General features: G+C 34.3%; 1 protein-coding gene across 1 annotated transcript; it reads left to right on the top strand.

Annotated features, from left to right (window-relative positions):
• The first annotated feature begins 432 nt into the window (after window positions 1-432).
• On the top strand, window positions 433-2,510 carry LOC111898095 (uncharacterized). The gene is made up of 4 exons (XM_052766318.1): window positions 433-475; window positions 579-1,111; window positions 1,194-1,850; window positions 2,115-2,510. The coding sequence occupies exons 1-4, from the start codon at window positions 433-435 to the stop codon at window positions 2,508-2,510; spliced, it is 1,629 nt and encodes a 542-aa protein (XP_052622278.1).
• Window positions 2,511-11,735: the final 9,225 nt, after the last annotated feature.

Raw genomic sequence — 11,735 nt, 5'->3', positions numbered from 1 at the left:
TCCTTTTTGGGAAGAACAAGCATCAATAAATCAAGTGTTAGAGAATCCTCCAAAAGACCAAGCTCCAATGATTTAAGTTTTGAAGAATCCTCTAAAAGACCAAGTCCTTCTAATCAATCATTCTCTTCGGTTTCTAATGTAAATCCACAACCTACAACTACTCCAATTACAAATGTTGAATTGAAAGATCTTCCAAAAGACCCGAGTGTTAGACCAAAGATTACAACTTACCATCCAAATCAAAGAGATGAAATAAGGAGGGCATATTTGCTTCAAGGACCTTGTCAACCAAGGGGTCATACATTCCCTTCAAAGAAAATAGGTTCAAAAGGAAGTCGTTTTGTTGTTAAGTGGTTTGATGACTTTGATTGGTTAGAATATAGCATAAAATAGAACAACGCTTTTTGTTTATTTTGCTATGTATGTGGAGACATGGTGGGAAAACAACATGGGAGAGATGCATTTGTTTCACAAGGTTTTGATAGTTGGAATAAAAGACAGTCATTGAGAGATCATATTGGTGGTATTGATAGTTTTCATCACAAAGCAAAAAAGAAAATTGTGAATTTTTATTGAAGAAAAACAATCTATTAGTGAAGCCTTCAAGAAGCAAACCAAGATTAAGGAGAGTAATTATAAACTTCGTTTAGGTGCTTCAATTTGGTGTTGTAAATTTTTATTGAAAAATGGTTTACCATTTCGGGGTCATGATGAGTCGAGTGACTCTCTTAATAGAGGGATTTTCTTGGAGTTATTATCTTTCTTGAGAGACCATAATGAAGGCATTCGCAATGTTACCTTAGAAAATGCTCCTCAAAATAATCAAGTGACGTGCCCGAGGACTCAAAAGAAAATTTTTGAACGCTTTTCAACAGAGATAGTTTTAGATATTTGCAAAGAAATTGGTAAAGATGTGTTTTCTTTATTGGTTGATGAATTTAGTGATGTATCAAAAAAAGAACAAATGGACATAGTTTTGAGGTATGTTGAAAACCGTGGAGTGGTGAAGGAAAGATTCATTGGAGTGGTGCACGTGAAGGATACATCCTCTATGACTCTTAAAGCAGCCATAGATTACGCTTTTACCCATAAAAATTTGAGTATGTCTCAGGTAAATTTAACATTTTTTCTTCCTTATTATGAATTTTAATTGAATATTATTCGCTTTAATGTTTAATATCTTTTTTTATCAGGTAATAGGACAAGGTTACGATGGGGAAAGCAATATGCAAGGTGCATTTGGTCTAAAAGCTTTGATTTTACAATATAATCATTCAACGCATTATGTGCATTGCTTTGCACACCAACTTCAGTTAGTTATTGTGGGTGTAGCAAAGAAGCATGATGGTGTTGCCAATTTCTTTGAGAAACTTTCTTTGGTGCTTAATGTGGTAGGTGGTTCATGTAAAAGAAAAGACATGCTACTGGAAAATCAAGGAGAAAGGGTCCAAATGTCAATTGGAAATGGTGAACTTGAAACTGGAAGAGGGTTAAATCAAGAGAGCTCGCTTATTCGAGCGGGAGATATAATATGGGGTTCACATTTCAAAACCATCACAAGTTTGATGAACTTATTTGCAGAGGTTCGTCATGTTCTTACTTATGTCAAAGAGAAAGGATCCTCTTTAAGTAACCAAAATCAAGCATTTGGTATCTTAAAATATTTCAAGACATTAGATTTCATGTTTTACTTACATTTGATGTATGAAATTTTACACCTCATGAACGTATTCTCAAAGAATCTTCAAAAAAAGGATCAAGATATTTTAGAAGCGGCTTCTTTGGTTAGAGGGACAATGGACGCATTGAAGTCTTTAAGAGACACGGGGTTTGCTAAACTTTTATCGAAGGTATTCTCTTTTTGTCAAAAACATGATATTAATATTGTGGAGATGACAGAAAATCATGTCACATCAAGAGGCCATAAGACTAAAGTTACTAATCAATTTAATTTTGAAGTTCAAATTTTCAACACCGTCATGGATATGCAAATTATAGAATTCGGGGACCGATTTAGTAAACTTAGCACCCAATTACTATAATACATGGGAGCTTTGAGTCCTTGTGATTCATTTGCTAAATTTGACAAAACAAAGTTGTTAAAGTTGAGTTAGTTATACACAAAAGATTTTGGTGATACGGAGAAGATGCAACTTGATGGTGAACTTAAAATATATTATCACGCTTTGCATAAAGATGACCGGTTCACTAGTTTGCAAGGAATTTCAGACCTTTCTCGTTTGATGGTGGAAACGGGGAAACATCGGTCTTATCATATGGTTTATAGATTGTTGAAGTTGGTTTTGGTTTTACCCGTTGCAACCACAACGGTCGGAAGATGTTTTTCAACGATGAAGTTTTTGAAGAAGGATTTGCGTAACAAAATAGGTGATGGTTTTTTGAACGATGTCATGATTTCTTATGTTGAAAAAGAGGCACTTATGAAAGTAAATATCGAAGATGTAATGGATCGGTTTCAAAAAATGTGTACTCATAGATGTCAAATTTAGATATTAAGATTTAATGGAACGATTTGATGTACTAGTAGTTTTAACTTTTTTTATGTTATTATATTCGGACGAAAAAAATTGTGCCACTGCTATGACAACTTTCTGCGTCCACCACTGTTCCAAGGAGAAACTTTTAGCATTACTCTGTCTCCCGCTTGGAACTCCAAAGTCTTATCTCTATTGTTAGCATAGCGTTTCTGTCGATTACGTGCAACCTTAATTTTGTTGCCTATCTGGACGATCTTCTCAGTTGTCTCGTGTATGATCCCAAGATCAGTAAGTAGTGTATCACCCGCATGTTGTTTTTCTTGTTTTGTATCACCCACTTCCACCCAACATATCAGTGATCGACACTTTAGCCTATATAGTGCTTCAAACGATGCAACTTTAATGTTGGTGTTAATTGTTATTGTAGGAGAACTCATTTAGAGGCAAATGAGTATCCCAACTACATCCAAAGTCTATCACACATGTTCAGAGCATGTCTTCCAATGTTTAAATGGTCCTTTCACTTTTTCCATTTGTTTGCCAGTGGTAAGTTGTGTTGATGTAAAGGCACCTTCCCAAAGATTTCTATGATGATTGTAAAAATCACGAGGTTAATATACTATCTCTGTCAGAGACGATAAATATTGGCACTCCATGTAATTTAACAATTTCCTTGAGATAAATTTTGGTTAGCTTCTCCATCTTGTCTTTTTCTTTGAGGTCCATTGTAATTTATTCCCACTTCCATTTAGGTATTCATGGTTATTATAATAAACTCGAAGGCTATTATTAATCTACTTTGACTTTAGCACAAGTCAAGAACTTTCCCATTGAAATGGAAATATTTTCTTTCATGTTCGGCCGGCAATATTGTCTCTTCAAGTCCAGATACATCTTGTTAGAGAGAGATTTGAAGGAGTACCTTGATCTGTGAGATTCGCCCATGACTTAGCTTCTGATGTCACCAATTTTTGGCATCCAAATTCAGTTCATTACATATCTTCCTTTGTCATCCCTAAGCTCGAATTGTTTATCCATTCCTCACAAGGATTTGCTTGCAATGTTTTCTTCTTTTCAGAGCCTCAAGTTGAGCCTATCAGATTTGAGCGGTAAGGTTTGAATAGATAGTAATCGTTAGTGCATACAACGAGGTTTCGTTTGTTCCTTCATTCTCAAGGCATATACTACTACATTTTCCTTGCAAGGTTGATAACAAATTTTACATTCATAGTCATTCAAAAACTCTCCATTTTCTTTGTATCATGTTGAGTTCTTTCTGATCAAAGATGTGCTAAAGACTCTTATGATCGGTAAACATTGTGTTGGATTAAGATGTCTAAGCCACTAACTAAGTTGGTATATTCTTGAATTAGAAGCAAAATCATTTTTGGGTTGCCCTCATAACAGATAACAGAATAGAATGACTTTTGGAAAAAGAGGCTGATTTGTTAAGTTATTATATGATTAAGAAATTATAACAAATAATTTATTAATATATTATATGGTTATTATATTAATTTGAAATAATTATAATTAACTAAGAAATAACAAATGTTAATTGCAATTAATTTCGGGTTAATTAGAATTAATTGGAGGTGCAGGACTAAGTTGTAATTGTGCAATGGTTGAACAATTGAGGGATTGTAGAACCCTCCTATCATGGCCGATTTTGGCTAGGGCTTTAGGGTTTCTAGAATTCTCATTGTTGATAATTAAGGAGTTGAATAATTTTCATATTTGAAATATTATCATTATATTCAAATTAGGGTTATCCAATGTTTCTTTATAAGCTATAAATAGGACCCCTAGGGTCTCATATTTTTGTCCGCTCTTCTCAAACTTCATAGATCCGACATTTTGCTCCAATCCTCACCTCTCCTCAAGTCTCCTAGTTATTAGGGTTTTTGGTACAAGCCATTAGAGGCATCCAAGTTTTTGGTGCTTGCTTTCCACGGAACTCAAAGGAGATGTTGGTTGATTAATTTCTACATTAAGCAAAAGGTATGTAACAATATTCCTTCATATAATTTCGTTTATACAAGCGTTTCCTAGGGTTTCTTGACGTTCATTGTTAGTTTTTATCCATAGAGAAAACGTAGATCCCTTCTAGGTTGTGTGTGAACTTAAGGGTTTAATAGTTTTTCTGCCAGATGACTTTTTTATAACCTAGAAAACTCATCAGTGGTATTAGAGCCTAAATTTTCTATTTGATTGTGCATATAAATGAATTTATCAAAATTAGAGTTTATGGAAATTAAACCCTAAAGGCTTATAATTTCGATAATGACCAATGTTCTTGAAACCCTAGCCTCTACCCTTATTTTCGAAAATTGGTAGGATTACTTAGGGTTTCTAGTTTCCTTAATTCTAATTTTAAATACCTTAAAAATCAGATAATTAAAAACCTAGTAACCCTTATCCCTTGTTTTTATAAGTTTGAAGGGTTATTGGGATAATGATTAAATTTGAATTATTTATTAATTGTTAATTGAAGACAATTATTTAATCTATAATGATTTAAATTTGAATTATTTTATTAATTGTTTAATTGAAGATAATTATTTAAATCCCTAATGGTTTTATTAATTGATAATTGGTAAATCATTCATAGATTAAAATTAATTAATTATTAAAAGTTTAATTTGAAAGTTAATTTTAAACCCTAGTATTTTGAAAAAGTTTAAAATACACCTTATACTCTATATGATTGAATGTTTAATATATTGTATATTGTATGTATAAGATAAGTGAATCAAATCAATAGTAGGTCTCATTCACGAAACCATACTATAAGAGGGTATAAGGAAACAACTTATAAAATGGTTGTTGAATGGGTAACCACTCTCACCCATCGCTCCCTTGTATGGTGGAGGTTCGTTAGCCGAACTGGTTTGATAGGACATAACCTCTAGAAGTATGATACTATAAAGTAACATAGCCTTTTATAAATCCTAACTCTAGTTACTTTAGGTTAAAATGTGAAGTGTATGTTAATCCATAAAAACGCACATCACCCTTTATATGTCATTAGTGGAGCATGCGTGGTTAACCAGCACACTAGTTTGGGACTATAAAGTTGAGTGATGGATAAATTGAAAATTACCATTGTTGATGGAGCGTTTATGGTTTACCAGCACATGAATTTGAGTGATAAATGACCTCAAGGTTGTCAAATGGGTTTGCATGATTATTCTCATCTAATATGTGATCCTCGCTATCCCAGTCACAATTTTGAAGAGCATAATCTGAGATTAAACATGTCATTGATAAGATTCAATGAATCTCAAACGATCTAAGAATTTCATGTTAGATTAAAATTGGTAAATATGTGTTACCTGCCTTAATAAATTCACAATTAGATTACAACATCCTTCTTCTACGTTGTGAATTGTATTTTGGATCCTAGCCTTGAGTATTGATATTGGGTTAAAATATTAAGGTATAATATCACTAACTAAAAACTATGTATCTTTATACATATATATGGAAACAGTGATCTCGCTACTACTCAATCCCCCCCCCTCCAACTCAAACTTTTCTCTACTCCCAATTCTATCAAAAGAGAAGCTCATTGGTCCTAACTACATGGATTGGATGAGGAAATTGAAGATGACTCTTCGATACGAGAGAAACGAGTATGTCCTCTAAAAAGCTTGTTGTTGAAATCGATCATTACACCGCTACTCCTGAGGAAATTGCGTCCTACAACAAACATTCTGATGACGCCACTAAGGTTGCTTGCATCATGGTGGCCTTTATAGCACTTGAACTAGACAAGTTCTATGAGGACGAATGGCTATATGAGATAAGTCTCGACCTTGCTGGAAAGTTTCATTAAAGGGCGAGACAAGAACGCAAGTGGTCAAGTCTCTTTAGGCATGAAAGCTCAAGGAAGGAGAATCTGTTTGTCCTCATGTACAAAAGATGCAAAGGTACGTGAAGAAACTACAAAGACTCACTGTGTTGTTTGATGAGGATTTAGCCATTGACATGGTCCTTAATTCTTTGTCTCCTAGTTATGATCAGTTTTTTTCTAACTTATCATTTAAACAACACGGAGACGTCATTGACCCAACTACATAACCTGTTGCAAACTACTAGGTCGGGATGAAAAAAAATCAATCCCTTTCTACAACAAGTGCTCTTGTCTTGGCCATTAGATCTAGAAAAGGGGGAAGGATCCTTCCCAATCCAACAGGAAAAGGAAGGCCCATTTTGAAGCGTCTAGTAGTGGGTCCAAGTCGAAGCCCAACTTTGATGTCCCTACGATCAGTGATCCAAAAGAGGCGACTTGCTTCCATTATGGAGAAAAGGGTCATTGGAGAACAAGCTGTCCTAAATACCTGCAGATAGGGTTCTTCACTATTTGGATAAAAACAAATTCTCCAATTGGACAATGCGGATTGGACCATTTAGTTCGGATATTCGGATTTTTGGATTGGATTTCACCAAAACTGAGTTACTAGTTTGGATTGGTTTTGGTTTATAAAATAAGAACCGAATAGTCCAAAAAAAATATTTATTTATTTTTTATATATCGATAATTATTTATTAATTTTATAATTTATTTTTCAAAAAAATTCAAAAGGCTTCACCTAAAAAAATTAATATGCATTTTCACTCAAAAGTGTTATATCTGTTAAGTATTAAATTATAATATACCTTCTAAGTAGTTAATTATAAATTTTAAATTACAACTAAATAATTTGCTTTCTGTATCTTCTATAAAAATTGGGTATTATTATAATTATATATCGTTTTAAAATGTTATACCTTTTGGAAACCGAATTATAAAAACCAATCTAACCGTATTGTAAATGGATTTGATCGGATCATATTTAAATTTAGTTTGGACAATTCGGATCCATATTGTAACAACCCAAAACGGGATAAAAATTTTCATTTTTAAAACAAGTACTAAAAGTATAAAAATTGTTCCAAAACCATCACAATGTATAAATATCACATTATCAGAGTACAATATCAAAATGCATAAATAATGGGAGATAAAGATGTGCCATCACGTCGGGCCCTTCCCCTTAGTACCGAAAGTACCTGAAACCATAAACACAATATGTACGCAAGCTCTTAGTAAGTTTTCCCCAAAGTACCACATACCAACATAAAAATTAACGTTGTGGGCCAAAACATAGTCCTGCATATAATTCTTGTTGAGGGCCAATTCTCGGTCTTCCATACAATTGTTAGGGGCCAAATCCTGGTCTTTCATGCAACTGTCACACCCCCAAACCGGAACGACGGAAACGTTCGGAGGCGTAGGACGTCATGTACAATATCATAGCAATGAATAATAGTAATCAAAGAAACAACAACCATTTTATTAATAATAATAAAGTTTTTACATTGTATTCGAATCACAACTTGATTGACTCCGAAAGTAAATAGCAAAACAAAGACTTGAAGCTACTATGCTCCATCTTCTTGGACCCTGTGCGTATACCTGTCTACTATTTTCTTGAGAATACAAGTAGTTTTGAAAAAAAAAGTTTCAACATTTAAGTTGGTGAGTTCATAAGTATTTGGTATGTAAAAAGTATATTCTTTGTTTCTTGAAAACGTAAATGATCTTATCCAGAAAATCTTATATTCTTTATAGAACTGAATTGTAAGCTGTTTACTTGTAAAGTAATTGTATTTATCCCAGAAAATCCTATAATTTCCATAAAACTAAATTGTGATTTGTTTGCTTGTAAAGTAATTGTGTTTATCCCGGAAAATATCATATTTTCCAAAAAACTGAATTGTAGTCTAATATGATCCAACACCGAAAAGTACAAGTATTATTAATACTTAAAATAGTTATAAGTAGTTTTATTTGTATATAAAACCATTTGAAGAGATGTGTTTTTATGTAAAAACCCACATATAGTCGTTTTTCCCCATGTGAGTTTTCATAACCGTGCTAACGAATGATTTGCCTGCCTCGACGTTCTTCAGGCATCGCATTGTTTGATATTTGTCACCCATAACCTGTCGGTATGGATGTAGCTATTAGCCAGGGTGTCGGGTCATCAATCCCGTAGAGATCTGTACACAATTATCACGCTCTCCGGAAGGAGACCCGGGTTATAATACAGGACTTGCTTGTATACCTTGGTAGGTACGACGAAGACATGACTCACAACCTTATCCAACGAGTTTACATGTTTTTGTAATGAAAATGTTCATACATGGAATTGGTGCTCTTTTCGTTATGTTTAGAAATATAAAAATAATTGTATTTCTATATAATCGTTTCTTTGCCACGAAAGGGTAGAATAATGTGAATGTTCCCCAAACTATACCTATTATAGTTTAAAATATATGTTTAGTTGAGAATGAAAACGGTTGTGTTTTAACATAGGTTGCATGTAAATATTTATGAAGTTGGTAATAACTATGTTTCTCAGATTTAGTAATTTCACGTATGATGTTTATAAAAGATAGGAAAGAATAAATAATGGTTTGTATATTTACACAAGTCTCCTTGTGTTTTACTTGTACCCCCCCCCCCCCCCCCCCCCCAAAAAAAAAACATAGAAAAAGTTATAAAAAGTGTAGGGGTATGAACTCACCTTATGTGTGATCGCGGTATAGATAACGAGGTAAAACGGTGAATTTGAGCTAGTATACGGGAAGGATATCGTAATCTTAATGGTTTTAAACACATAATAATGTGTGATTAAGATGATACAAGTAATATAAGTGTTGTATAATACAAGTTTTATGAATAATACTTACCAAGGCTTGTAAGAATTTGGAAGCAAAATAGTCTCCTGGAGTTTAATTGTACTTCAGATGAAGGAAATGGGTTTTGCTATTTGAGAGAGAATTGTGGAAATTTTTTTATTGGAAGTGTATTAAACGGTTCCTAATTTGTATTTTATATAAGGTGAATGAGATAAGGTTTGCATTGGTATGTGTAACTTGTTGTATTGGGAAAATAAATCACATATCAAGTGGCTAAAATATCTAGATATTAGGAGGGTTTTTGAGCAATTTTCCACCTAGAACACTAGAGATTTCGGTCCTTATACCTTTGTGTTGACCCTAATGGGATTTGTTTTTGTGATTTCGGTCATGTGGACTGAAACCCAAAGTTTCTTGAGTTACAACAGAAAACAACCTTGTACCTTGATTCCTTGGACCGTAAACTACTTAACATTAGATTCCTAGGCCGAAAACTCAAGTATGGTGGGTTATTTCATGGTTTTAAGTTTAATCTTTTGACTTGTGTTGACATAATTTAGCTTTAATCAATCTTAGGTTTATGTCTATACTTAGTTACTAGCTGATAGATATGCCTTCATGGTTATAGATAATACAATGAAATAAGGTTGCAAAAATGGTTTCAATTATACTTGGTTAGGGTTTAGACCTTGTTGGTACTAAAATATTTCGGGTTGTGACATCATCCCCCCGTTAGAAGGAATTTCGTCCCGAAATTTGTTCTAGAGTGGTTACTCATGAGCTAGGGAAGAGATGTGGGTACTTTTGTTTCATCTGATTTTCTCGTTCCGAAGTGAATTTAGGTCCTCGTTTGGTATTCCAGTGGACCTATATTATTGGTATATGACTTTATTTTGTTCTCTTGATCTCCCTGCTCAGGATTTCTACTGGTTCTTCTGCAAAGTGTAGACTCTTATTTACATCGAATTCATCGAGTGGAATTACTAAAGTCTCATCGGATAGATATTGTTTCAGATTGGATGATTGAAAGATGCGGTGTATGCTACCGATTTCCTGTGGTAGTTGGGGTTTGTGTCTGTATAGTGCTTCATTCGGGGTAGCATTGGTGTCGGGGTAGGTATTGTTTGTAAGAGGACTCAACCAGTGATAGGTGAGTGTCCCATGCATTGCCAACGTCTATCACACACACGTGAAGCATACCTTCTAATGTTTGACTATTTCACTCATTCTAACTATTTGTTTAGGCATGTTAAGCTATATTCAAGACGAGTTGGGTTTTCAAACTCTTATGTAACGACTGCCAAAAGTGTTAGGCAAATCGATTGTCTCTTATCCATAATAATTGATAGGAGTATATTGTGCAGTCACACTGCTTCCTAGTGGTATGTTCCATTCAGCTTTCCTACTTTATCTGTTGTTTTGATCTGTAGAAGTGTGTGGGTTCAACTTCCTTGTCTACATTCATTCGAATGGTAGCATGTTCACTTGTAGTACTGGGCAGCTTCATCCTGAAGTTCATGATAGGATTCATACCTGGTTCATCTATTATCACCTCGTGTATACAAGTCGTATATAATTAAGATTGATAAGACAGTCGGATGGGTAACTCTGCCCCAAGTCCACAATCAGACAAGGAACAGGAGATAGGGTGGAAACACACATCCTAAGTCCGTAAAATCTTAATTATATACCACCCTCTCTTATACACTTAGTAGTGATATGCTAGATGTATGGGTCCTTAGTCTCTATTCTTAAACTTGACTTGTTGTACGAGTGGTATTCCTGGCAGGTCTGTTGGGGATACTTCGGGAAGGTTACAGACTTCCGGAACATCCTCAACATTCTTCATTTCAAGTTTCTTGTCTACAAAGTGAGCTAGGAAGGAGTGGTACCCCTCGCATGGGTACTTCTGAGTAAGCGACGATTCGGAGGTTTGTGTCGGACTTGTCGTTATAGATTGAAAGAGTTTCGTTATTCAGTTAGTTAAGGCGAAGGGTCATTTTGTAGCACATGAAATTGGTATGGTGAGGACCAAGACAATCCACATCGAATGACGACGTCGGAAATTTTTATGGTAACAAGTGTTAAGTCGGTTTGGAAGGAGTGATTGTTTAGAGCGATGGTGTATTCTATGTATATGTCTTTAATGCTTTTTGTTTTTTCCTTTTTATTATTATTGTGAATATAAGCATTGATTTAGTGAGTACTAGCAGGTCCCTACTAGGTCCCTCTATAACTACTTGGTGTATACTAGTCATGTAGAATTAAGATTGGAAAGGCAGTCGACTAAGTGACTCTGCCCTAAGTCCACAACCAGACAAGGAACAGGAGATAAGGTGAAATCACGCACTCTAACCCTTAAAATCTTAATTATAAATGACCCTAATTTATACACAAAGCCATCATAGCTCACCTGCAAGGATCCTTAGTTTTTATATGAATAATGTTATTAGTTCGGATGGTGGAGTAATTTATGATTATCATTTAATTTGCATCAGTTCTAGTGAAAATTTGGTATTTACTATTCTTGCCTGGAAATGTACCGAA

The sequence above is a fragment of the Lactuca sativa genome, chromosome 8 (assembly GCF_002870075.4).
Source record: "Lactuca sativa cultivar Salinas chromosome 8, Lsat_Salinas_v11, whole genome shotgun sequence".
NCBI classification, from domain to species: domain Eukaryota; kingdom Viridiplantae; phylum Streptophyta; class Magnoliopsida; order Asterales; family Asteraceae; genus Lactuca; species Lactuca sativa.
Note: the sequence above shows the minus strand (reverse complement) of the source record. Positions and strands in the feature narration are given on the sequence as shown.

Excerpts from the sequence above, each read along its gene's own strand:
- LOC111898095 (XM_052766318.1), top strand. The coding sequence starts at position 433 with ATGGTGGGAAAACAACATGGGAGAGATGCATTTGTTTCACAAG. Across the intron at positions 1,112-1,193 it reads AAAATTTGAGTATGTCTCAG|GTAATAGGACAAGGTTACGA; the intron begins GTAAATTTAACA and ends TTTTTTTATCAG. Across the intron at positions 1,851-2,114 it reads TTGCTAAACTTTTATCGAAG|TTATACACAAAAGATTTTGG; the intron begins GTATTCTCTTTT and ends AAGTTGAGTTAG.